This window comes from Python bivittatus, unplaced genomic scaffold, assembly GCF_059951505.1.
Source record: "Python bivittatus isolate LINGU-HERP-01145 unplaced genomic scaffold, Pbiv_v1 ctg000610_np1212, whole genome shotgun sequence".
Lineage (NCBI taxonomy): Eukaryota > Metazoa > Chordata > Lepidosauria > Squamata > Pythonidae > Python > Python bivittatus.
The window spans coordinates 1,145,829-1,172,940 of record NW_028277088.1 but is presented as its reverse complement, the minus strand read 5'-3'; the positions used below and the strand labels follow the sequence as shown (position 1 = coordinate 1,172,940).

Genomic DNA, 27,112 nt, shown 5'->3' with positions numbered 1-27,112 from the left:
GACCAGAAAATTTGTTGTTAAGCAGGGCGGTTGTTAAGTGAATTGCACTCAATTTACGACCTTTTTTGCAGCAGTCATTAAGCAAATCACCACCGCCATTAAGCGAATCACACACTTCCCCATTGATTTTGCTTGCCAGAAGCTGGCTGGCACGTCACAAATGGCGATCACGTGACCCCAGGGTTAGGGTGGTAAGTGCGAGCTGGTTGCCAAGTGCCCGGATCGCAATCACGTGACCGCAGGGGTGCTGCAATGGTTGTAAGCGCAAGGAGCAGTCATAAGCCCCTTTGATCAGCACCGTTGTAACTTTGAACAGTCACCAAACGAATGGTTGTTAAGTGAGGACTACCTGTAAGTTTTTATGTTGTTGATGTTTAACGTTACACGGTTGGTTGGTTGGTTTTCCTGTAATTTATTGTTTTTGAAGTGGCATCCAGAGTCACACTGTTTGAGTTCGGTAGCCTTATACATTTGATTAGTAAATGCATAAAATTATTTATTAATCAATCAACGAAATAAGGGGCGAGAGAGCCAGAGGCGTTGGGCCTTCCACGGTCCGCTGGTCTCCCTCTGGCGGTTCAGGGCTTTGCTTCTCCTTTCTGCTGGAGGGACCAAGTCACAGAGGCAGAGCAGCAGAAACGCGTTGCCGTCTGTCCTTGGCGCACAAAGCCACAAGTATTTTCTAGACTAGCGTTTCTCAACCCCAGCAATGCTCAGATGGGTGGACTTCAGCTCCCAGAATTCCCCAGCCAGCATGCTACCTGGTGAATTCTGGGAGTTGAAGTCCACCCATCTGAAAGCGGCTGAGGTTGAGAAACGCTGGCGCAGACACCATTCCCAAAGCGCTCGCCTAACCCCGTCCTTGGCCACGATCTGCCCGTTGCTTTTGTTTCGCAAAAGGGTTCAGCCACGGGGAAATGTCCATCAGATCAGGAAGCAGAGCGCCCAATTCCTGGCACGCCAAACCGGAGCCCGGCTCTTCTGCCCTGAGAGAAGTTGGCTCTCTGTATGCTCAGTTGACCTCCTTTACGGTAGCTTTCTGAACGGGCAGTCAGTGGCATCAAGGGTGTCAATGTTTATTACAGCACCCGACCAGCATTAAACGATGACTGTCCCACAGAGCAAACTTGCAGGGCCCACCAAAAGCGGTCCTCGTTATGTTATTATATAGTATAAATTAGATTGTATGCACTTTATAATTATTATGTCCGCTGACAGTACGTTGGGGTGCCCTGCAAAAGTAAGGGCGGGGCTTTGGTGACTTGCTTGTGGCCTCCACCTTGACCTTTTTGACCCCCTCCCTGCGGACACCCCGTCTCCTGGCCCCCAGAAGTTTGTGCAGCCCTTTTGTGGAGGAAGAGGGGACCGGTGGGGCTGGAAATATCCCTCCGCTTGCACTGGGGGCTTGGGAGGGAAGTACCCATCGATCACATATTGGTCACTCACTGCCGTGGTCTGGTCGCGAGAGGCCCTCGTTCTTGCGACCCGGCAGCCGCCTCTCTGCTGCCAGCCCGGGGAGGCCGGGCACCGATGCTCTTCAGAACCTGATACCGTGACTCAGCTTTTCGCCCCTGCCTCGGGTGAGCCGGCTGGCCGTGCCAAGATCCGGCTGGAGAGCCACCCTGCCGGCCTCCTGCCCCTTTTAGGAAGCAGCCGCGATGCAGCAGGAGAACCGCTGCCGGGGGCCGGAGCCTCCCTCTCCCCCCGGTGGGGAAGGGACCCTCTCGGCTTGTGGGAACGGTGCCAGTGCCCCTCTTTCTGCCCACGAGAGGGAAACTCTGGTTTTGTAGCAGCTTCTGAGTTCTGGGCAATCTTCTGCTGAGGTTTGGGGAAAGGCAAGAGGAAGCGTTGATGTTTTAGAAACCTCGTCGCCGTCCGGTAACTGAACGAAGCTGAGCATTCTCTGGACGGAGCAGGAAAATGTCTAGAAAAGCAGGTTAGATTCCCCCCACCCTCCCGCAAAGCAGAACATGAACAGGAAAACAGGTTAGCAAGGGAATATAGTCTACAACAGCGTTTCTCAAACTTGGCAGCTTTAAGACATGTGGACTTCGACTCCCAGAATTCCCCTGGCTGGGGAATTCTGGGAGTCGAAGTCCACATGTCTTAAAGTTGCCAAGTTTGAGAAACGCTGGTGCACAAGGTTTTAAGCACCTTAAAAACTAGCAAATGTATTACCAGATAGGCTTTCACGGTCCAGTCCACCTTAAGGTACCACATTATTGCTCTGCTATTTTTGCTGCAATAGTCTTCTTGTCAGCCCTTCTAAAGGGGCCTGTCTTAGAAGGAGACCGTCCTGGGATCATTCTGCCCACAATTTTGGAAACGGGTTTTGTGACCCTGCTGCGGTTCCTTGGAGAGACCCTCCGGCCCCTTCCCCAGTCCTCCCCAATCTTACCCTCTCTGGTACCTTCCTGGGAGTTCAGTCTGGAGCATCCCAGGTTAAGAGAGAAGAGGCCAGGATGCTCCTAACTGCACCAGATAAAAGGGTTCTGGTTATTTGTTTGGATCCCTTTGTGCAAAAACGTCTCTTGGGACTTAAAAAAGGGACATCCACGTTCATGAAACGTACCATTTTTTCAGGGAATAATGTTCAGAGCAAGAGGCTGACTGATGTTGCTGGTTTTTATGTTCCCTTTGCCTATTTTTGGCAGGAAAAAGGAGGTCAAGGAGTTGTGCAAAGCTGCTCTAAGGGGAGGGAGCCTTTGGGCTAGCTAGACCTCGGTGAATACGCAGACTATACATAGAAAGAATGTGTGTGTTTTGGGGGCAACGCAGAAGTGGCTTGCTGTGGTTTTCTTCCCAAAAGTTTCTTAGACTTGCAACCCTGGCTTTCCCGGTGGTCTCCCATCCATATACTAAGACAATCCAACCCCACTTTTTGAGACCACAAAGTGGGGTAGCTGCTGCCCCCTACTGAGGACCACAGGAATTGCTGTGATTTCCTTTCCTGGACACTTCAAACATAAATGCTCCCAGAACAATGCGTACAGTCTGCCTTCCCTTAGGCGGTGAGCAGAGATATATAGATGTTGTGCTATGTTGCGGCCGTGTAAAACCCCGCACGTGGAGGCATGGCGTATCTCTGCTCTGACAGCTTAAGGGAAGATGGACTGTAGGTACCATTTTGATGGATTCTAGATATCCTTCCTGCGGCCCCTGAGCACCGGGATCCAAACAGCTCCTAAGCCTTGTATTATATGGTCATCTAAAGGGCAACGGTCCATGAGTTCAATTCCTCATGGAGGGTTTGAACCCATAGAACAGTGTTTCTCAACCTTGGCCCCTTTAAGACGGGTGGACTTCAACTCCCAGAATTCCCCAGCCAGCCATGCTGGCTGGGGAATTCTGGGAGTTGAAGTCCACCCGTCTTAAAGGGGCCAAGGTTGAGAAACCCATAGAAGACGACCTTGCTATGTACACCTGATGATTCCCACTGAGGGTCAAAGTGGTCAAACGCTGCCTCCTGGTGGCCGATATAACGGAAAACCCCGCACTGGATATTCTGTACATTCCAAATGCAGACAAATCCGTGGGAATTTAAGAGCAGCTTTTTCCTTCAGTGTGGGAAAGATAACGGTAGGGCCCCGATTACTCCCTGATTTGAGGTTTCTTGCAACTTGTAAGCAAGTTGCTTCTATACACGGATCATGTATGGCCAATTACAGTGGAATTTCCCTGAGCATTTGGGTCAGGATGAATAGAATCCCCATTTGGTGGGATAGCACAAATTTTAGTTTCTGATGACCATTTAATTGCTTTATTTGTGTCATTTTTATGTTTGATTTTTTAGCCACCCAGAGCCATGTTGTTTGAGTTGGCTGGCCATATAAATGTTATAACTAACTAACTAAAATACGGTTATCCGTTAACTGAAGCTGTTGTGTAAAATTTCATATGCATATAGACATGTACGAGAAGCCCTTATGTATTCCATTTTTGCCTTGGTTTTTACTTTTCTCCTCCTTGCTCTGTTTTGTTAAATAAAAACCAAAAAACAAACCCAAGAATGCCATTTATCGGCCTGATCTCCTCCAGGGATGTTGGAATTCAGTTCCCATAATTTCCAGCCAGCTGAACTATTTTTCCTAGCTTAGCGCTCAGAAATTGTGTTTCGTGACCAACAACTTTCCCGTTGTGCTTTTCCCTCTGAAGGGGAAGGGACTTTTGTTTCTGAAACACAAGCGGCTTTCCACAGAGCAATTACCTTGCTCTGCCATCAGGAAATTGGATCCGTGCAAGCCGAGGACAACAACTGAACTGCCGTTGCAGAACAGCTGAAAGGGTGGGTCTGGAGCGAGGCTTGTATTTCGGCAAATGTGACTCTAATAAAATAAAATGCAAGTCAGAGCGATGTCTCGGGGCCTTCGCTGCCCCTCGCTAAAGGTTGCCGACACCAGATGCTGCCAACGGTGCAGGAACGCCAAGCATGGCTTAGCAACTCTGTTGTCACATCCTTTTCGATGCACAGTCATGGTGATTCATAAGACGCAGATAGGGCTCTTTGGCCCCCGTTCTCTCTCTCTGGATACTAAGGCAATGCTTTATGGAGTGCAATTTTTGGCAACATGAGATCAGGGGAATGCTAGATTCAAATACATGAGAAAGCAAGCCATCAAACTACTTAATATATTTATTTTTCAAAAGTATGAAAACATGGTGGGCTGTCTGCTTCTCTGCTCTGTGCTCTGCAGGGGACCCCTCCCATTTTTCCATTGGCATCACCAGATAAACTCCAAGACCTCCAGCCTTTTTTTTTTTTTTGGTAATAACTTTATTAAATTTTTAAACAAGAAAGATAAAAACTAATAAGAACCAATATTTAAAATCAAAGAAAAAAGAAAGAGAACAAAGCCGAAAGTGCAGAAGGAAAAGAAAGAAAAAAGGAATATAAAGAAATGACTTCTGATTTTCTTTTACAACAGTTACAGGTATAAATTTAAACTGAACTCTTACTCTAGGGTTACACCATAACTTTCATTTTTTCTATCATCCAATTTTTTTCTAACCATCAAACCCATATATTGAAAGTTGGTTGTTTTTTTTTTTTGTTTTACACAAAAAGTCCAAAAGGGGTCTTCTTTTCTTAATCAGTGTCTTTTCTCTAATCAGAGCTGTCAATTTAGCCATCGCAGCCAACTCCATCCTCTTCACAGTTTTCTAGAGCCGCTTTGCTTCGGCTAAGCATTCAGACGGGCAGCAGAGAGCTGCCGTGCCCTCGGGACGCACGCCATTGCCGAGGAGATAAATGGACTGACAGATCGGAAGGTGGACGCGATTTCCAGGAATATCTTCAGCATCTGTTGCTATGGAGCAAAAGGAACCGGCCGGAAGAGGCAAAACAGAGTTGCTACCGAGGGAAGAGGCAGATGCTTTTCTTCCTTCGTGCCCATCTGAGGTCACCTTACATCAGTGTTTCTCAACCTTGGCAACTTTAAGATGTGTGGACTTCAACTCCCAGAATTCCCCAGCCCTGCCCACATCCCTGCTGTGGGCGCAGCTGCCTTTTATCTGACTGTTCCCTTGGCTGCATCTCTGTCCTGTCTCCCAAGGTCATTCCCACATATCATTACATCTGCCCTTAATGCTGTTTCAGCAACATCATCTTCAAGCACACAGAACTCGCAGTGGGCTTACAGGTAGTCCTTGTTTAGCGTCCACAATTGGGACCGGCAACTCGGTTGTTAAGCGAAGTGGTTGCTAAGTGAAACCGCAGCTGTATGTACAATCTGACTTCAACTTTCCTTGTCTTTACAGACCTGCGAAGGTCCTCAATGAGAGGACTGGTTGCAAAGTTACTTTTTCATCACCATTGTAACTGCAAACAGTCGCTAAGTGAGACAGTCATTAAACAAGGACTACTGTACTGGTTTGTTTTTGGTGTTTTAAACAAACAAACACATTGGTAGCCTAAATTCCATTTTTAAAAGGATGCAGAAGTTTTCCCACTTTTCCAAAAATCCTGCAGCAAGGCTGCCAGGCAAGATCCTTGGGTCAGATCACTGCCACAAAGAGTCCTCTCTTTGTTCCACCTAATTTTACGATAAAGCAGAAACAGATGGGCTTTCCCAGGGGGAGATGTGGGGGTGGTCTATATGTAAGTATATATTTGGATTGCGTGTGCTGTGAGCTGCAACAGGAGGCAGGCAGGAGGCGGTAGTAAGGTCAGCAGGGTTTTTTATCCATACTTTAGATCAGTATTTTTCAACCTCAGCAACTTTAAGATGTGTGGACTTCAACTCCCAGAATTCCCCAGCCAGCCATGAATTCTGGGAGTTGAAGTCCACACATCTTATAGTGCCGAGGTTGAGAAATCCTGATTTAAACCATCACTAGGTCAGAAAGCTATAAAAATGCTCTGTTTAAAATGCCCACCCTCCAAAGCCACTTTTCTGGGGGAAATCACCCAGATTCACCACGCAGAGTACAAAACATGCCTTTAAAGTTGGCTCCCTCAGTTTGGAGAGCTGCAGTCCAAGGTTGGGGAAACTGGAGGGCTACAGACCTTACTTAGGGGACTGGTGGAATAACCGTGCAAAGCCGGGCTGGAGTACTTCAGGCGAGCACGCACATTTCTCACGGGAGGGAGGTATGCACGCACTGTGGCTCTACCTCAACACTTTCACACGTTTTCTGATCATTCCCCAGCAATCAGCTTCCCTTTTAAAGACTATTTCGTTGCCATTTTAAAAAAATATATACAGCAATCAAACAAAGTGATAATCCAATTGCGAAATTATCTAAACAAAAGGAAAACAAAAGCTAAGGATTAACAAACTTAACTCACCTAAATATTGTTGTTGTTCAGTCGTTAAGTCGTGTCCGACTCTTCGTGACCCCATGAACCGTATCGCGCCAGGCCTTCCTGTCCTTCACTGCCTTCCTGCGTTTGCTCAATTTCATGCTCATTGCTTCAGTGATGCTATCTAACCATCTCATCCTCTGCCGTCCCCTTCTCCTTTTGCCTTCAATCTTTCCCAGCATCAGGGTCTTCTCCAAAGAGTCCTCTCTTCACATTAGGTGACCAAAATATCTGAGCTTGAGCTTCATTATCGATCCTTCCAATGAGCAGTCAGGGTTGATTTCCTTTAAGATTGACTGGTTTGACCTCCTAGCAGTCCAGGGGACTCTCAAGAGTCTTCTCCAGCACCACAGTTCAAAGGCATCAATTCTTCGGCGCTCGGCCTTTTTTATGGTCCAGCTCTCACAGCCATACATTACTACTGGAAAAACCATAGCTTTGACTATGCGGATCTTTGTCGGCAAGGTGACGTCTCTGCTTTTTAATATGCTATCTAGGCTTGCCATAGCTTTCCTCCCAAGGAGCAAGCGTCTTTTAATTTCATGGCTGCAGTCTCCGTCTGCGGTGATCTTGGAGCCCAAATAAATGAAGTCTGTTACTGCTTCCATTTCTACCCCTTCTATTTGCCAGGAATTGATGGGTCCAGATGCCATGATCTTAGTTTTTTTAATGTTGAGTTTCAAGGCAGCTTTTGCACTCTCCTCTTTCACCCTCATCAAGAGGCTCTTTAGTTCTTCTTCACTTTCTGCCATTAGGGTGGTATCGTCCGCATATCTGAGGTTGTTGATGATTCTCCCTGCAATCTTAATTCCGGCTTGTGATTCTTCCAGCCTGGCATTTCTCATGATGCACTCTGCATATAGGTTAAATAAGCAGGGTGACAGTATACAGCCTTGTCGTACTCCTTTCCCTGTTTTGAACCAATTGGTTGTTCCATGACCGGTTCTAACTGTTGCTTCTTGGCCCGCATACAGATTTCTCAGGAGACAGGTAAGGTGGTCTGGTACCCCCATCTCTTTAAGAATTTGCCAGAGTTTGTTGTGATCCACACAATCAAAGGCTTTTGCATAGTCAATGAAGCAGAAGTAGATGTTTTTCTGGAACTCTCGTGCTTTCTCCATGATCCAGCGAATGTTGGCGATTTGATCTCTAGTTCCTCTGCCTCTTCGAAACCCAGCTTGTACATCCGGTAGTTCTCGGTTCATGTATTGCTGAAGCCTAGCTTGTAGGATTTTGAGCGTAACCTTGCTAGCATGTGAAATGAGTGCAATTCTGCGATAGTTTGAGCATTCTTTGGCGTTGCCCTTCTTTGGAATTGGAACATAAACTGACCTTTTCCAATCCCGTGGCCACTGTTGCGTTTTCCAAACTTGCTGGCATATTGAGTGCAGCACTTTAACACCATCATCTTTTAGTATTTTAAATAACTCAGCTGGAATACTGTCATCTCCACTAGCTTTGTTGTTAGCAATGCTTCCTAAGGCCCACTTGACTTCACTCTCTAGGATGTCTGGCTCAAGGTCAGTGATCACACCAGCGTGGACATCAGGGACATTAAGATCTTTCTTGTATAGTTCTTCTGTGCATTCTTGCCACCTCTTCTTAATCTCTTCTGCTTCTGTTAGGTCCCTGCCTTTTTTGCCCTTTATCATGCCCATCTTTGCACTAAACGTTCCTTTGATATCTCCAATTTTCTTGAAGAGATCTCTAGTCTTCCCCATTCTATTGTTTTCCTCAATTTCTTTGCACTGTTCATTTAAGAAGGCCTTCTTATCTCTCCTTGCTATTCTCTGGAAATCTGCATTCAGTTGCTTATATCTTTCCCTTTCACCCTTGCTTTTCGCATTCCTTCTTTCCACAGCTATTTGTAAGCCCTCATCAGACAGCCATTTTGCTTTCTTGCATTTCTTTTTCCTTGGGATGGTTTTAGTTGCTGCCTCCTGTACAATATTACGGACCTCCGTCCATAGTTCTTCAGGCACTCTGTCTACCAAATATAACCCTCTAAATCTATTCATCACCTTCACTGTGTACTCACAAGGAATATGATCTAAGTCATACCTGAGTGGTCTAGTGGTTTTCCCTACGTTCTTCAATTTAAGCCTAAATTTTGCAGTAAGAAGCTCATGATCTGAGCCACAGTCAGCTCCTGGTCTTGTTTTTGCTGTCTGTATAGAGCTTCTCCATCTTTGGCTGCAAAGTATGTAATCAATCTGGCTTCGGTATTGACCATCTGGTGATGTCCATGTGTAGAGTCATCTCTTGTGTCGTTGGAAAAGAGTGCTTGCTATGACCAGCTTGTTCTCTTGACAGAACTCTATTAGCCTTTGCCCTGCTTCATTTTGTGCTCCAAGGCCAAACTTGCCTGTTATTCCGATTACTCCTTGACTTCCTACTTTAGCATTCCAATCCCCTATGATGAAAAGGACATCTTTTTTTGGTGCTAGTTCTAGAAGGTGTTGTAGGTCTTCATAGAAGCGGTCAACTTCAGCTTCTTCAGCATCAGTGGTTGGGGCATAGACTTGGATGACTGTGATATTGAATGGTTTGCCTTGGATACGCACTGAAATCATTCTGTCGTTTTTGAGGTTGTACCCCATTACTGCCTTTCCCACTCTCTTATTGACTATGAGTGCAACTCCATTTCTTCTAAGGGTTTCTTGCCCACAGTAGTAGATATAATGGTCACCCGAATTAAATTCACCATTCCCGTCCATTTCAATTCGCTGATTCCCAAGATGTCGATGTTCAATCTTGTCATCTCATGTTTGACCACATCCAACTTGCCTTGGTTCATAGATCTTACATTCCAGGTACCTAGACAATATTGTTCTTTGCAGCATCGGACCTTCTTTTCGCTTCCAGATACATCCACAGCTGAACGTCCTTTCGGCTTTGGCCCAGCCGCTTCACTCTTTCTGGAGCTACTTGGAATTGCCCTCCGCTCTTCCCCAGTAGCATATTGGACACCTTCCGACCTGAGGGGCTCATCTTCCGGCGTCATATCTTTTAGCCTTTTGACATTGTCCATGGGGCTTTCTTGGCAAGGATACCGGAGTGGGTTGCCATTTCCTTCTCCAGTGGACCACATTTTGTCAGAACTCTCTGTCATGACCTGTCCATCTTGGGTGGCCCTGCACGGTATAGCTCATGGCTTCACTGAGTTACGCAAGCCCCTTCGCCACGACAAGGCAGTGATCCATGAAGGGGCACCTAAATATATTATGTATATATTTGGTAACAAGCTCTCAAATTACGCATAAAAACCAGCTTTTTCCAGCATTACCCATATTCATCCTTTGGTGGGATTGGTGAATTCCTCTTCTCTTCCACCACCACTTTTTATTTTCCCCCCCAAGCCTCGGGGTTTCCTAATTCCTAAACTTGTAAGTCAACAATCATTTCAGAAGATAGAAAACACCTCCAAGCAACCTCAATGGATGCCTTCACCAGGAGCTGAGCTGAACCTGAGAACATCCTTACTTCTGGGCAAGAGTCCTACTATATTCCTAATCTTTTTTTTTTTTTAAATACCTCTTTAAGGCCTTTTCCTTTTCTTCTTGTGATAACCAGGCACACAGCTGGCATTTTCCTAAGAGAAAAATTGCATAATAGTTCTTTATATACTTCCCAGCCCTGACATCAACTGGGTAAAAGCACCGAGATGGAAGCTGAATCCTCCCCAGACTTTCCCCAGCAGAGGCCCAATATTTCGCTTTCCACTTAATTTTGGAACTCGGAGGCCATGAATTAGTAATGCACGGACTTAACCTTATGAATTGCTTTGCTACGATTTTTCTGCAGATAGTTTATTGTCATTCTGGAAAAGCAACACGCCCAGAACCCGATGCCAACAACAAGAACAGAAAGAGCATAGATCAATGGTAGAAACAATTAGAGGACGCACACTCATTTCAAGTAAGTTGCGAGAAGTTCAAGGGCCACCAGGCTCTGCCCTGCTGACCTCCTTCAACCTTTGCCGAGCACAACAGACAATCTCCTACTGAGTCATATTCTGTAGCTCATAGTTGATTGCTAATTAAAACTAGTTCAATAGCTAAAATAGGAAAGAGGTTTGGGGGTTTCTTTTTGTTGTTTCTGAAGAGAGACCATGATGAACATACCAGACCTCCTGGCTTGGGGGGGAACAGATAAAAAGGGAGTGATTTAGGAAACTCTTGGGTATCCAGTTCCAGGAGTCAGATATACTTCTGAAAAAAAAGTGTTTTAGGTTCTTTGACTTACAAGTCCCACATTTCCCTCTGAGCAGGCTTGGGGCTTATCAAGGGCTTTCTGTCTGGCCCTCTTATTTCAAGAGAGGACGGTGCAAATACTGTGAAAAAAAACCTGCACAACCGCTGCTTATTTGGAAGACAGCCGTGGAAACAGGAAGCGTCAGTATTAACAAACAGAAGCTACTCTGCAATTCCAGCTAGGAAGCCGGAGTGCCGGGCACAAAGGCGCCAGACAAGCCTCTGCTGCTTCGCTCTTGGACTGAATTATTCCATGAATTATTGAGTGGCCTTGCGTAACTCAGAGGAGTGAGATGCAGGCCGGTTCAGCACTCCCGCGGCAATCTTATGCAGCATCTCATGAAATAGAAACACAAGACTGTAGTGAGCTTTCCTGCCTGTTGCCTCCACATTCTCATCTCCGTGCACTCCTGAAAGGGAGCTCTTTCAGAATTCACCAAGGAGGAAAAAAGAGAACTGCCAAAAACAGACCAAATTCCTGTCTGTAAACACAAAAACTCTGACGATCCCATCTCAGAAGCACTTTAAGAGACACGTTCTTATGATTTCCGTCATCTTCTTATGGGGGGGGGGGAATCTCTGCTAAACACGCAACATGCTTCAAGCCCGGAATAGCAGCCCCATCCACTGGGAACTTTCTGGACCACACAACACAGCACTGAAACCGAAGTCTCGGACTTCTAAATTAACAGGGAAATCATTTCAACGGACCACCAATTTCAACAGTCAATTACAACCCCATTGGAATACAGAGGACTTATCCGGCCAGGGGACTCTAAACCCAGCGTTTCAGCTGAGCCTGCTCCCCAGGCTGCACCTGCTCTCCTTCCACCTGTCCGGAGGTACCTGCAGCCAAAAGACAGGCTGCTCCAACACCTTTATAGATTGATGTTGTCAATACTCCATGACGCATGGATGAGAATGACACGCCCACAGCCACTCCTAAAGTCACGGGTACACGGTAAAGTTTATTCCAGTTCCTTCCTTTCACAGGAAACTTACGTCCCTTCATTTCAGAAACTTTGGGAGCTGTGGACAACAAGACCTATGAATTTAAACCAAAATGAGCTAAAATACAGTATTATGTACTTGAATATCCTGTACCTTTCACTTCTGCATATCAGTGTTTCTGAAATATATCAATTCCTGGAAAATGGCACTTGTCTGCAGCAAGGCCACCTGTCAGTCTAGTTAGTCCAACGCAAAGGAAAAAAAGAGACACACCAGATAGCTTTGAAATCGTGGGCAATTTATTTGCTGAGCCACAAAAGAGGTCATTTTCTTGGACCCTTATTGTCATTTACATTTTCCTCACCTTCTAATACTATTTACAATACATTAAAAGCATGTTATTTTTCCTAGATTTGAATACAATTATGTGCAAATGTCAAATCAGTAAGACAAACTGCACCTCAAACAATACATATGCTCAATACCAGGAAGTGGGTTTGGGAATGTTTTCAGGAAGAAAGCAGCGAGGAAACCACAGAAGTGCTTCCTTGCAACCCACAAATACCTTTCAGAAAACCGGGAGAAGCTGGGCTCCGTGCCATCATCCCCGCTGCCAATCCAAGCAGTCCAAACCCCCAAGGCAGCGCACTTCCTCACTCCCGGGTGAACAGCTGCCTTGGCTTGCCCCGCAGCATGGTTCGCAGGCGTAGTTCAATTCTGAGGGATAAACGCAGGTCCCCTGCACCGAGAAGCAGACTAGTGACACCGTCTAAATAAACTGAGGTAGCATTTTAGGTCTGATGCAGACATTAATGCAAAGGCTAAAGAGCATACTTTCTCATTGTAAGCTTTTGTTGCAAATGCCCCTCAAAAGGAAAATTGAAGCTTACACAATACCTCCTGAAAAATTCCTCCAACCACACTGGCTGGCTGAAAAATGACTTCTAATACTGACATTGGTGCCCAATTTGCATATAACACCAAACCTTTATTTAGGGCTACTGGAACAAGCATGAGACAAAGGCTTGGGCTTTCTCTCTCTGACTACCCTGTAACCAGAAGTTCACGTCACTTTCTTCTAGGGGTATGAGAACCAGTAACACAAACCTTGATTAGTTAAGCAATCTCAAGCCAAGTTGGCTTAACTTAAAGTTCATGACAAAATAGGACCAGTTTGCATACGGATCCTGAATTTGGCTCGGGAGCCTAAGCACAGCTTCAGCTTGTCTCACTTGTAGTTGTAGTAGTAACCTCTGGTTTAGCGTCATGTAAAATGTGGACGCACACACAAAAAAGCAAGATACCCGGCTAGCATCATAGCCTCTGCTTCTGCCTCCGGTGTTGGTTTATACCAAGGAACACCTTCAAAATCTTTCAACTAGTGCTGCTCTTTTTTCTTTTTCTTTTTTAAGTTGCTCTTTTGGTAGCTAAGCACTTACTGTTTAGTTAAGTAACAGGAGAGCAAATGCTAGGCTTTGGAAAACCAAGCACAGCTTGTACCACAAAGGTAAATTAGCTTCATCTGACTATATTAAAATACAAAAAGCAGAGTTTTAAAATCCATTAAAATCTTACGACTGCACAATGCAGTTACATCCTTCTGCTTCCCATCTATACTTCTCCATGGATTGTCTCGAAGTCCATAGGAAATTCCAGGATTCACAGCTGGAGCGCTAACCGCCCGGGGCCCGACCTGTGGCAGTCCACGCTCTCCTTCTAGGCTTGCAGAACTGATCCAGGAGCAAAGGAAAGGCCGTGCAGAGCAATCCACCCCCCAAGACAAGTCCCTGTGTGTCCCTCTGGCCCAGCTCCAGCTGGCGGAACCCCCGGAGCTCAGAGCTTCTTCAAGCGGCTGTAGTGCTCCCTCTTGCTCTTCTCCCCTGCCCACGTTCGGCTCTTTGTGCGGAACCTGCGCAGGTCTTCCTTGAAGTCCTTGTGGTGCATGGGCCGATAGCCCTGCGGCTCACAGTAGCTCTGTAAAGCAAAGCAAAGAGCACAATTCAAAATCCAGAAAGGGGAAGTACACCCTGCGCTGAAGCCAAGCTTCTTTTAATACAGATTCCTGAACAAGTCTCAGGCGCCACACTAAACCATCACCATCCACAATGGCTGAGTTCACATGGCCCACTAAGCCAAACCAAAAAAACTCGCACACACACCATCACGGCCCTCCTCCTGACTGTGGGCTGAGCCGGGCGAGACAGCTGAAGTTTGCTATGTCAGATGTAGAACTTAACCCAAAAGGAGAGAATCTCTGTAGCTCAGGGTTGAACCGTGGAGACCTTGGTGCCCTCTGAGCTTGGTGGCTGGCTTGCAGGCGTTTCATGACCCGACTAGGCAGCATCATCAGCGCCGGTAAGCGTGGGGTTTGCTGCCTGTTTATATACACTATCTTGCCCTGCCAGTGTTTCCTCCTTGGTGGTTCCTTGACTGAAGTATTGTTTTGAGCCCGACTGTTTGTCTGAGGCTGATCCCTGCTTAACTGAGCGTTGGCTGCTGGAGGGGTGTTCTAGCCTTTTTGTTTCCTGCCTAGCTTCCTTATTGTCCTTTCTGAATGTGACTTATCTCTGTGTGTCCGTGACAGCAGAGGGGCTGACCCCCATGACGCTGCTTTCCTCCCACAGCGATACTCTTTTAGGCTGAGCAGCTCTTGAGCCTTGGAGGCTGCCCTCACATCCATCGTGCCCCCCCAAGACAGACATTAAAGACCTGCACTCCCCTACCCCAAACCTTACACTTGGCTCCAGCATGGGATGAGCGTAGGAGGCTCAAGGCTCAGTTGAGTAGCTGCTTTTTGATTTCAGCAAGCCACGGGACAGCTGTTGCGTCTAAACCCAGAGGGGAATTCACACTGGTCAACCAGCACTACCTCTAACCCACCACCAGGTCAGACCAGGGCCCCATCTAGCCTTCCACTCCTGTTCCCAGCCTCCCAGGCCAAGAGGTGTCACGCACAGGGATGGGATCGTGTGAATGACCTGAAACGACCCTGACCTTGCATTTGAGGAAGAAGTCCTTGTATCCCCCTTTTAGGACATAGAGCTCTGGGTAGTGCAGACTCGGGTACTCGTTGCCAAGCCTGTCTCTTTCTCTTACAAATCGGCACCTGCGAAAGAAGAAGAGGAGGGGGGTTTGGGGGGAAAAAGATCAAACCCTGCCCCCACAGCTGTCGGACAGGTGGCTGCAACAATCCCACTAAGCATACAAATGCTGCCCCGTGATATGATATACAAGAAGTACAGGTAGCCCCCGTTCAGCAATGCCTTGTTCAGCAACCTTTCGCAGTTACAACGGTGGTGAAAAAGTAACTTTATGACCAACCCTCATGCTTACACCTTCGCAGGTCTGTAAAGCAAAGGAAAGCTGAAGGAAGATCATAAGCTGCTGCGGTTTCACTTAGTGACCGCTTCGCTTAACAACCGAGTTTCCGGTGCCAATTGTAGTTGGATCACAGGTAGATGCACGAGGGCCCCATTCTTGGAGCAATCTAGATTTTTTATTACATTTATTTTAATCTTACTTTTCAGAAAAATTCTCTCAAAGCCGCTAACAAGCAGTATCCACAATTGCAAAAAAGTACAAAAGTTCAGTCCTCGGACCACCGATCATCACTCTTAGACCACCCTCACAGCTTCCACTGATGTGGAATGAATCTGACGAAGCCAGCTTAATCTTACTGAAGTCAACAATATTGGCTTACGTAACTTTTACGCAACAGAGAGCACCACCGAAGGAGCACCAGCCAAGTCAGGATGGCCAGCCTGCTCCTCCCCCTCAGCTCATCTGCAGCTGCAAACAAGCCACAAGTCAGCGAGTACCCTGGCCTTTGCAAAGGTGAGGAACATGGTCTTCAGAGTACTCACATCCGGGGGGCCCGTTCCGATGAGAACTCGCAGTGGAAAACAACAATGACTCGCTTGCCGCCAGATGACACAATAGGCTTTTTGAGCAAAAAGTCTTCAACGTCTTCCTCCATGTGAAGATTTATAGCACCCTGGAGAAGAAAAGGAACCAGCAGAAAGTAAACTGATGGGAGGGAGTTGCGCCCCTAGTCCAGCCTCATGTAGACATTCTCCTGTTTTTCTTCGTGCTGCGTGCCTTTATGTGCAGAACGTACGCTTTTAGGCAAGAAATCTCAGGAAAGTCTGGGAACTCCATTACTGTAATGTCCAAAGAGTATAATACTTAACTTGGGAAAAGTAACTGAGTTGGGCAGTTGAGTCAATCTTTCCTTGTGAAGGGCACGTAAAAGGACCCATTGTTGGAGAGAGGGCTCTTGTGAGTAAGACTAAGGACCCAGCATGAGCTGCACCACGGCAACAGCTGGATTAGCGTGGCAAATTCCTGGGCTGCCCCTGGCCACAGGAAAGCCCCTTATCATCCAGAGGCTGATATTTGGTGCTGAGCCCTGCCATACCTTTATATGACCGCCTTCATATTCGTAGGGAAATCTGCAGTCGATGATTACACACTCCTTTATGAATATAGAGAACTTGCCATTCAAAACTGCCACAATCTGGAAACAACAGGATGAGTGTTAGAGCTTGAGCGCCAAGCTCTGGCATTCAGGAACACCTACTTTATTCTACAGGGCAAACTAGATGTTGGAATCTCCCGGCCTTCTTTAGGGCCCAGAAGCCTTCGGTTCCCATCAGAAAGCGCCCCTCCCAGAATCAGAGGCGCCACATACCATTTCTGGATCAATGTACTTCAGATCCTGATGCTTGCCATCAACGGTGTGGAACAGATAAACCTACAGAGACACGACCAAACCTTCGCTCAGGAGGAGACAAAGGGCAGACCCTCCCTGGAGCAGGCTAAAAGAGAGGGCAGCACCAAAGGCTGCAGCTACTTTTTCAGCGCCTTGTCCCACTCCGACAAGTTAGAGGTTAGGAGGAAGGAAAGGAGCACTACCTTTGAAAAATCTCCAATAAGGTCCCTTTGGTCACTATCCAAAACATTCCCTATCTCTAAAGAGGAAGACGAGGAGGAGAATGGACTCTGCAAAAAAGAAAAAAAAAGCAGAAGGCAGCTGAAAGCAGAGGTAATTTCTTACTGTTTTTAAATATAACTGTTTTGGAGTCCTACCATTCACATTCAAAAGAGACTTAGACCAGCAGGAAAATCTCAAAAAATTATCAATTATATCCATTTATATAGCCAGAAAGAAAACACTCAGGGTAAAGGATGCTAATATAAGCCAGGCAGGGTAAAGAGCAGGCCATAAAGAGAGACGTTGGAAATCTGTCTGAGCAGGTGAATGAAGCACCGAAGGACCTTGGGTGAGGCTGCTCCTTGTCAGGAGCAGGCTTGCTAACAAAGGAGCCCTGAGATCAGAGCTACAAAAAAAAAAGCAAAGAAAAGAGTGGAGAGGAGAGATGGAAAAGATATATGCCAATGTTCAAAATGTTTCATCCCATTTGTTATAAATCATAAAACTGGCAGAGTCTTCCAGAAAGACCTGTCCCCTTGTTTGGGTGCCCTGCCTTTCCTCATCTGCACAAGGCCCCCAAAGCAGCCCCTAGCTCTGCCTTCCAGGAAAAGGCCCCGGGTGGGAGAACATCCGCTAGGCTGCGTCCCTTGAACTGGCACCTCCTGAATCTGTTCCACTGGCTGGCCTTTCCTCCGTGGATATTTTCAGCGCTTGAGAAAAAACGAGTTAAACCCTGTCCCTTGCCCCATTCAACAGCTCTGCTGTATTTCCCCCAGGGAGCGTGCCCTCTGATGCTTGAGGGTTTTCCTCCAAATCTCTACCCACCATCTGAGCACCCCTGCCTGTCTCCTCCTATTCCCATTAAGCCTCCTTCCCACCCCTGGGAGAGCAGGGGAGAGCAGGCTGATGCCCAAGAAAATGGTGGTCCACAAAGTCAGGGTAGGACTCCGGGGAAGGCTTCAGGGGCAACTTCATATGGTGAACCTCAGTGAGTTCAGCAGCCAGGAGTCACTGTCTTTTTGTAGGCTACCAACCATCGGTTCTTCTGAAAGTCCTGCCTGGGCACTTCTCCTCCTCTTGCTGAAGCCTGGGGCGCTCTCTTCCAGGACCCTCTCCATTCTTTTCAAGGCTGTCTTACCCAGGCTGCAGGGCTTGCTTTCCACGCTGCAGAGTTTGTACTGCTGACTCTGGGTAGAAGCCAAAGGAGCATTAGCTGACTAGCAGGGGTCCTTCCAGCCTTTCATGCCCTGGGAAAAAGCCCTGCAAGGACAGCCCACTCGGTCGCAAAGAAATACCGCCCCGATGAGCCAGCAAGCCGCCTTCTGAAAACCCAGGTACAGAGCAACTGACGAAAGGGGAGGAGCAGCTGCAACATTTTGCAAACTACTGGGATTCAGCACCTAACGTTCCTCTTGTTTCAGCTGGGATGAGATCAGACAATTGCAGATGTCAACAAAAAAAATGGGCAAGGTCCCAAGGCTATCAGGGGCTCACAACGCTTTTAGGGAAAAGACACACAAGAAGCCAACAAATGCCCCTGTGCCTGACTGAAAATGGGAGTCTAACGTGCACTAAAAGCTCAGGGGGGAGGAGGGGGGTTGCTTTAAATCTAAGGTTCAAGCTCCAAAGCCCAAACTCACCTGCAGATCCTCCCCTTTAGCCACAACCAGAGGAGCGGTCCAGAGGCTCGCCATGTCAGAAGGCATCTCTTCATTATTCTAAAGATGAAACCCTCAAGTTATAAGGCAGGAAAACAGCACCGTGAATTTTGTAATATAACTGGTAGAGACTGATAAGTGGGTGGTTGACAAGATTTGGGGGTGCCTCAAAAAACAGCAGAGTTGACTTCTGGGTGCAGATATATACCATTAGCGAAACAGATCCATATTATTCTGCAGCGAAGATGATCAGGTTGTGAAAAACTAATTTTTGAAAACATCATCAAATTCTTTGCACTGTGCTGCAATTTCTTTGGCCAACAGGATCACTGACAGCCATGATATTGCTTTTGACAAAGTTAAATTACCAGAACTTCGCTCTAGAATTCCTGCTATAGTCCCACCAATAAAATGTTTTGCTTTATCTATTACTTTTAAAAATATGCATTATTACACTCAGTAATACAAAATAATAAAATTGTCCTGGACTCTCCCTCTGGAAGAAGCTAACCAAATGGAACTATATTATAGCTATTAAGAACTGAGGCACGTCCTCAGCATCACTTACTGTGCTATCGGGGCCATCCATAATCTCTAAAAATCCATCATCGTCTTCTGTTTCCGAGACCTTTCGGGACTGCTGCCGCAGGAATGCAGGGCTATCAGTTTCATTTTCAACATTCTGGCCACTGCAGAACTAAAGCAAATTAATACTTTAATGGAGAAATAGCTACCCTTCGATTTTCATACAATGTATAGTTCTTACTTGAAATTACTACTCTGAAAATACAAATTCAAAGATTACAGATTGAGACATTACCAACATTCATTAGCATAACCAAAAGCAATTCTAATATTCCTATGAAATCAAACTCTCCTCCTACGGTCAGAATATGGATGACATTATTGAGACATTGCATTAGTTGTATCTTAAAGCTTCCAGGCACTCCTGGTGGCAAATAGCAGGTGTGATGGACTTAATTCTCAAACGTCAGATGATAAACTACTTGATGCGAAGTATATCATGAATTGCTAAGTGTGGTACCTACCTTCTCTAAAAATAACAAAGTTTCAAACACACACACACACGTATGGCTACCAAACACTGTAGGAAAAAAACTTTAAAAATTCTCATTTCAAATCATGTTTTCAGTGAAAGCAATGTTAAAAGTTTGTCATCAAAACTAATAAACGTCAAATGAGTTAACTCTAGGTTGGATCAACAATCCCAATTATGTTTTTTCATGTGACAGACTTCCAGGGTCAGTCAGACCTAAAATGAAACATGTTTGCAACTTCCATTACGAGCTAATTGCTCCATGTCCATCTGAGGATAGTATCGCCTGAGGATGAAAATGATGCCAATGTATGAATAGCCCCCATTCTATATTTCTCAGTAATACTGAATCTATTCTCTTGCACGCGCCATATGGAGATACTAAAGGCTCTAATATTCTTGACGTGGCCTAAGCTTTGAGCAGAGTAGTTACATTCCCCCACTATAAACTATTGCCCTAAGTGTCCCCCCTTTCTGGTAAAGTAAATACTACCCCGAGCTGGACACCTTCTCGATAAATACCATAAATGCTGTATTTGACTTCCGTCTCAGTTCCAAAGCATCTTTTTCATCTTCAAGAGAAGAGAGACGCAGAGAGCTACGAGAGGCAGGTCTTGTTGGTTTCTTGAATTCAAAGTGCTCCTTAAGAAAAAGGGACAAAGCACCCATTTTACCAATCCATATAAAGGGAATAGACAAGTAATTTGCTATCTATTTTCTTTGATCTGGATGGTGAAATAAAAAGCTGTTGAAGCGAGATTAGTTTGAGACTTTAACTGAGTGCCCATCATCCTCAAGATGTTTCTGAAGTACAATTCCAAAATGCCAAATTTCAGCAGCAGTTTTCAGAGTTACAAAAATACAAAGGAGTGGAAGATCTCTGCTAAAACCCAATGAGACAAAAACCCTAACCCTAACCCTTTTTGGTGATATTACATCAGAAAACCTCTTCCTTGAACCGTGGCTGTCTTTCTCTTTTGGAATATCTGGAAACAAACTCACATTCTCTTTGTTGTCGTCCGGGCCAAAGGCCTGGAAAACATCACAGTCCGGGAGAGTCAAGTGGCTTCTCTTCAGGGCAGGACTGGACCCCAGAAGGCTGTGCTAAAAAATTGAGAAAAGCAACCCCAAAGTCACACATGTGAAGCTTTGTTTTATCTCAAAAAGCCATCAAGAAAACACAGATTAACTGATTTGGGGAACACGGAATGAATTATCATCATGCATCTATGCAGAGATTAATAGAAGAAAGCATGTAACACTGACTTGAAGCAATTGAGTTGGTATTCACAATAGATCAGAGATCTTAATGTTTGAAATAAAGAAAAGCAGCACGCTTCACGATGCAGTCCTTTCTGTGTAAGCTGACCACCTTTCCTTGTTCGCTTTAACAGAGAACTCAAGTGTTGCCAAAATAGAACCACTAACTCAACACTTTTCAGGAACTCTCCCTGCCACCTACTATAAAATGCAGAAACCCCTTTATGCTAAATTTCAAGCATCTAGAACCTTTGAGGTAAGATGAAGGGATTTTCTATGGCTTATACGTGAGACCTATAAACTCACCCAAGTCTGGAAAAGGTAAAATGGAGTTTTGAGAATAGAGCTCAGTACTGAAAAGGAGAGCCTTCTTCCTAAGTGAACTTACCGGGAGGGAGCACATTCTTCTCATGGGGAGTCGAAAGCTGTAAGGAGAACCACATAACCTTAAAATAAAATAAAGCTGATTTCCAACATGAAAGCAAAATTGCATTAACAAAAAAGTAGTTATAAATTCTGACTTTTAACTACATAATCAAATTAGTAGAACAATGCTGACCAGCTCCCAAAATAGAACCATCTGGTCTAATCATCACCAAGATATATAAAAACCCAGCCACATTTGACAGCTTATCTCTGAAAGATGGAAAGAAGGACTATTAAGGCTAAATCATTTATATCACACCTTTACCTTTGCACAAGATGACTCACAGAATTTGCAATTCAAAATATAGACACAAGGAATATGCAAAGACCCTTAGTTTGCAAGGCTGACTAACACCTAACTTGTAAGCTTCTTATACTGCTATTGTCTCCCCCATCCAACCAATTCTGCTTAAGGCTTCCTTTTTTAAAACAAATACTTCAGCAAATGTTAAGAGGGACAAGGCAGTTTTTAAAGCTGCTGGTAATTTCTCCTTTGATCACAACATACCTAGCAACCATATGAAACAGCAAGTCCAGCACTAAAACATACACCCTTAATCATGGGTAAAGAGAGCAAGGAGGAAAGCCTATCATGGCCCCAGGGATATCAGTAACAGCAGAACACTTTTTAAACCCATTCCACAGATTTGAAGAATTGGAGCTCTGAGACCCTCTGAGTCAGTACAGTCAAGACACACAGCCTTATATTCTAAACAGATTTTCTGCTTAACAAAAACTCTTCAGCCTGTCTCTTTCCTGATGCCCCCAGGTTTTTTTAAACCATATACTACATTAGCATATTTGTCACATACGTTTCCTCAAGGTCTTTCATGCCAAGCAGGATGGGAGAATCCATGCAGCAGCCTGTAGAAGATAAATTATCTTGCAAATATTACAGTTATTTGATGAAAGCATAATAAATTAACAGCCCATCTAAGTATACCAGATTAGTACTACATCCCTAATGCACAGAGAAATCTAAGCCCATTTTTTTAAACTTAAAAGCTTACAGTCTGAGCGTATGGGGCCAGTGAAGAAGCAGACCTTTCTCCATTACATCTCAGCTGAGCAATACATGGCATTGGTGGTTTGAGCTCAATTCGTAATTATAGTTTATGTATTCAGATGTAACAGCAAGCTATGGGTTTAATTGTGAGGCCCCCAAACAGTCTGGGGGCATCAGATCCTTTGGACATCAGATCTCCTTGTGTTGATGCCAAACAATAAAAATCCAAACTTCCTCTCTCCCGCCCATCCCGAAAATACCAGACAGCATAGGTTCGACATTCCTGCTCCTCCCAGGGCCAACATTCTTTCTTTCACACCAGATGGGTTCCCACCCCCTTCCATTTTAGACAAGGGGGAAAAAAAAAAAAGCAGAGAAAAGGCCCAACTTCTGTAGGTAGCAATAGAGGTGATGGGACAGAGCAAAATAAACCTCTTAACAGCACGCAGAGGGATGGGTGAACAACAGGGAAGTGCATTTTAAATAAAATGACCCAAAAGTTGGGAGCAATGGAATTAAAGGTTCGCTCAAGCAGATGAGGAACATTTCAGAAGAATCTGTCCAGCTGTAAGAACCACGGTACTCAGTTCCCAAAGAAAGCAACTCTCAGTGACACCGATGCAGATTCAAAGGGAAGGTCACTTATTGGAAAGTAGTAACAGCTCTAAAAGCATTGCTGGAACGGAGTCCCGCACGCGCCAAAACTTAGTTTTACCTCACTCGCATTTCACCCCCCCTTCAGTCTTGGAATCTCTCTTGTGCATGTCGAAGATATCTTCAGGTTCCCACATTGGTATGGCCTTGGACATTCCTGGGAGCGAGATAACAGCCCATCTGTGCCTAACGGTTGACCTCCCAACCTTCCCTCCCTTCCTCCCCTTCGATGTAATGGCAGAAACGAAGCAAGAGAACTAGCAGTGCAAGTGATAGATTACGAGGATTCTGACATACCACCCCTCTGGAAAAAAAAAATCAGTTTCAGAGTTCAGGGAAGGAGACCTGTAGAGGGATTAGATAGAGAGAAGTAAAACATATGTACATTTTTACAACATGAATAAATGTTATTTTGGCTTCTCAGGGTACTTCTTGTAGAAGTCCTTAATCAACTGTGGTGCCCGCACATGTTTTTCCGCTACTCAGTCGCATTGCGACTTGGGAAAATGTTTCCATTGAATGAGGAATTGTACTTCTCTTGTGTTTTCTGGCATCTAAAATCTCTTACTTCAAAGTGCTGCTCACCCTCAATCATTATAGGGTCTGGTGGTGGTTGTGTCACATGCCGCTCTGGTGATTCTTTGTAAGGTTTTAAGAGGCTACAATGGAATACTGGGTGAATTCTCTTTAAGATTCTTAGGCAACTGTAGTCGGTAAATGACTCTTTCTATTGTAAAAGGTCCCACAACCTTGGGTCCCAATTTCTTCGACGGTTGTAGTGTTCTGAGGTACTTGGTTGATAAATACACTTTGTCTCCCACTTTCCATTCCTCTTCAGGGGACCACTTGTGATCTGCGTGTTTTTTGCAGTTCTCCCTGGTATCTTGTAATGCCGCTTCAATTATCGGCCAAGTATCTGTCATCTGTTTGATCCATTCGTCTACTGAGGCCACTTGAGTGGATTCCTGGGGAAGTTCTGGGATAGCCACAAAATCTTGCCCAGTAGCCACTTTGAATCACTTGCACTGCTAGTTCACTTGCTTCGTTTCTGCCATTACAGCGAAGGGGAGGAAGGGAGGGAAGGTTGGGAGGTGAACCGTTAGGTGCAGATGGGCTGTTATCTCGCCCTCAGGAATGCCCAAGGCCGTACCAACATGGGAACCTGAGAACATCTTCAACATGCACAGGAGAGATTCAAAGACAGAAGGGGGGGTGAAATGGGAGTGAGGTAAAACTAAGTTCTGGCGCATGTGGGACTCCGTTCCAGCTATGGCTTTAGAGCTGTTACTACTTTCCAATAAATGAACTTTCCTTTGAACCTGCCTTGGTTTCAATGGGAGTTGCTTTCTTTGAGAACTGAGTACCGCGGTTCTTACACCAGCCAAGACAAGTGATTTAGACTTAGGGATTTCAAGCGCAAGCATTCACCATCAAGCCATATTTTGAATCATGAAAATGCTGGAAAACAGGGTCTGTAACTTGTTGCATCAGTGTGCAGACACAAACCTGAATCTGTAGAATCAGAAGAAGAGGTCCTTTTCAAATTGGCATTTCTTGCTTCCAACATCTGCATACAACATTCACTTGAGCTGCAAAGATTCAAAGATAATGCTGTTATCTCTCACACTGTAGTACATGGATTAAGTTAGATGGTCCTGGGAAAAACTGCTGTTACACAATCACAGAGGGAAGGGAGCACCTGAACGCTACAAAACCATTTGCCTGCTGAGAAGTTCTAATCAGCAAGAGCCCAACAAGCATTTCCACATTCTAGGCTGCATTTTCCAATCTTGGTTGCAAAAGTGGATTCTTTCAGGAAAGTAACCCCTATGAACAATATGCTACTACTGTTAGTACGATTACTGTAGGTCTCTGGCATTCAACGTGAATACACATAAAACAAAAATCTCTGTCCCTTTTAGGAAACAATGAAAACTAACATCAAGATGTTGTGGAAGGCTTAGATAGTATGTCTGAAAGTGATTTCAGAACTTATCCTGCTAAATTTAAATTATATTAATCCGACACACAGATAGAAGATGCATGAAAAAGCACAAGGGGAAGACTTTCATTCAAGTGCCAAATCACAGGCCGGCTCACACATACATGCATTTGCCACTAGTTAAAAGCTCAGCTCCTGGTGGCTTCAAGGGTCATCCACACAGTTTTCTTGCAAGAGTTTGTGAACCAAATTGATGGAGAAGAATCTGACTTCTGTCCCTTTAAGACTGCCCTGGAAGGTGGTGAGCCCTCCTTTTGGTGCTTAAATAGAGGATGGTTGGCCCCCGCAAGGGATGCTGTGGCAGTGGATCCTTGGACTTGGCAGGGAGTTGCAAGAGGTGATCTGTAAGGCCCCTTCCCACCCTGGCATCGAAACACAGCTACCACAACTGAAACCAGAACTTCGTTGCAGTCCCCCAAATTCAGGAAGTGGACCAAAAAAGGATCGCCTAGACATGGGTGGACCTTAGAGGCCAAGCCAGCTGTTCATTACATGCTTATCCACGTACGTTTTGTACAAGTGAACGCGTAATGCCCCCCTTCCTCCTCTGCTCCGTAACAACAACCCCGTGAGGTGGGCTGGGCCGAGAGGGAGGACCGGCCCAAAGCCACCCAGCCGGCTTCACGCCCGCGGCTGGACTGGAACTCGTGCCTTCGCCCGCCCGGGCAGCCCGGGTTCTGCGTTTCGGACCCAGCCAAATTCCAAGGGTTCCAACCGGGCAGGCCCGCCGAGACGCCCCCAAGCTCGCGTCTCCCTTCCGAGGCGGAGCGGGGGCGAGCGGCGCCTCGCCTACGCAGGGCCCCCTTAGATATGGAGGCCGCACGGCCCTCGCAGGACTACAGATCCCAGTCCCCCCTGGCTGGGGACGAGGGGAGCCAGAACCCCCCGGAAGCCTTTCTCCGGAGGCTCTCTTCCCCGCGACCCCCGAGCCCGCACCGGCCGGGCGCCTCCGACCCGAGAAGAGGGACGGAGGCGGAAAAGCGGGCGAGGGCCCCGGGCGGCCTCCAGGCCCAGAATCCCCAGCCGCGGGGCCCGTGGGCTCGGCGGGCGGGCGGGCAGGGCTCTCCAAGGCGCCCGGGGCGGCGCAGGCCGGCTCACCCGCCACAGTCCAGGCTCCTCCGGCGGGCGAGGGGCGTCTCGGCTCCCGCCGGCGGCAGCGTTAAGCTCGCCGGGTCGTGCAGCAGCAGGCGGCGGCGGTGGCGGGCGCCCGGCTCCATGAGGCGAAGTGACCCTCCTCGGCCCCCGTCGCCGGACCAGCAAACCGACGCGGCGCGCGCCCCGGAATGAGGAGAAGCCCCGCGCGCCCCCTCCTTACGGGCTCCCGCCGGGCGCCGCCCACAAGCGTCCACTCTCGTCCTCCCGCCAAAAGGGAGAGCCGCCAATCGGGAAGCGCCCCGCCTCCCCTTGATCGCCAGTGGCGCGGACCAAGGAGCGGAAGGCCTTCTGGCGGAGGACCAATCAGACAGCGGCGGAGCCCTAAGCCCCGCCTCTGCACGAGACGCGGGCGGAGCCTGGGGAAGAAAGGGGAAGGGGAAGGCACGTTCCAGGGAGCCAATAGGAGAGGCGCAGGGTCGCACGCGGCTACGGAGATAGGCAAAGCAGGGTAGCGCGCGCTTCCTGTTCCTCCGGTTAAGGACGGGGGAGCCGCGGACGCAAAGCCGTGCAGTGCGCGTGGCTTTAATTTATCGTGCATAGAAATAAATAATACGAGTCATTTCATACTGTTAAGATTTATAGTGTCATTTCCCCGCTCTTCATTAGCTAGCGTCCAGTGCAGTTTGCAAAACACCTGGAAACACAGTAAAGAAACAAATGCTCTTTTATTTAGACCAGGGTTTCTCAACCTTGGGAACTTTAAGATGTGTGGACTTCAATTCCCAGAATTCCCCAGCCAGCCATGCTGGCTGGGGAATTCTGGGAGTTGAAGTCTACACACCTTTAAGTTCCCACGGTTGAGAAACACTGATGTAGACGAGCAATACTGGGGCAATCCAACTGGAGTGGTTTCCCATTGTGACACTTTGGGCTTTTTAGACTAGAAAGGGGGCAAATGACCAGAACTACAAAGTGTTGCATGGTGTGCATAAAGTGGACAAGGAGAAGCTATTTT

At 46.5% G+C, this 27,112-nt stretch overlaps 1 protein-coding gene across 4 annotated transcripts; it reads right to left on the bottom strand.

Moving 5' to 3' along the window:
• Positions 1-12,292: 12,292 nt before the first annotated feature.
• On the bottom strand, positions 12,293-26,350 carry CDC25A (cell division cycle 25A). Of its 4 annotated transcripts, none has more exons than XM_088150384.1 (15): positions 26,101-26,350; positions 24,507-24,589; positions 22,153-22,204; positions 21,303-21,339; positions 20,657-20,758; positions 20,177-20,296; positions 19,166-19,294; positions 18,580-18,657; positions 17,942-18,126; positions 16,921-17,005; positions 16,697-16,759; positions 16,424-16,522; positions 15,870-16,000; positions 15,001-15,112; positions 12,293-13,980 (listed from the first exon to the last, which is right to left on the bottom strand). In XM_088150384.1, exons 1-15 carry the CDS (start codon positions 26,217-26,219, stop codon positions 13,840-13,842), a joined length of 1,536 nt encoding a protein of 511 aa, XP_088006510.1. In that variant the 5' UTR covers positions 26,220-26,350; the 3' UTR covers positions 12,293-13,839. The 4 variants fall into 4 exon arrangements, with proteins under 4 accessions (XP_088006510.1, XP_007442811.1, XP_088006509.1 ...); XM_007442749.4 differs by having other exon boundaries at positions 16,921-17,007; positions 17,974-18,126; XM_088150383.1 differs by lacking the exon at positions 16,921-17,005 and having other exon boundaries at positions 17,974-18,126.
• Between the last annotated feature and the right edge of the window lie 762 nt (positions 26,351-27,112).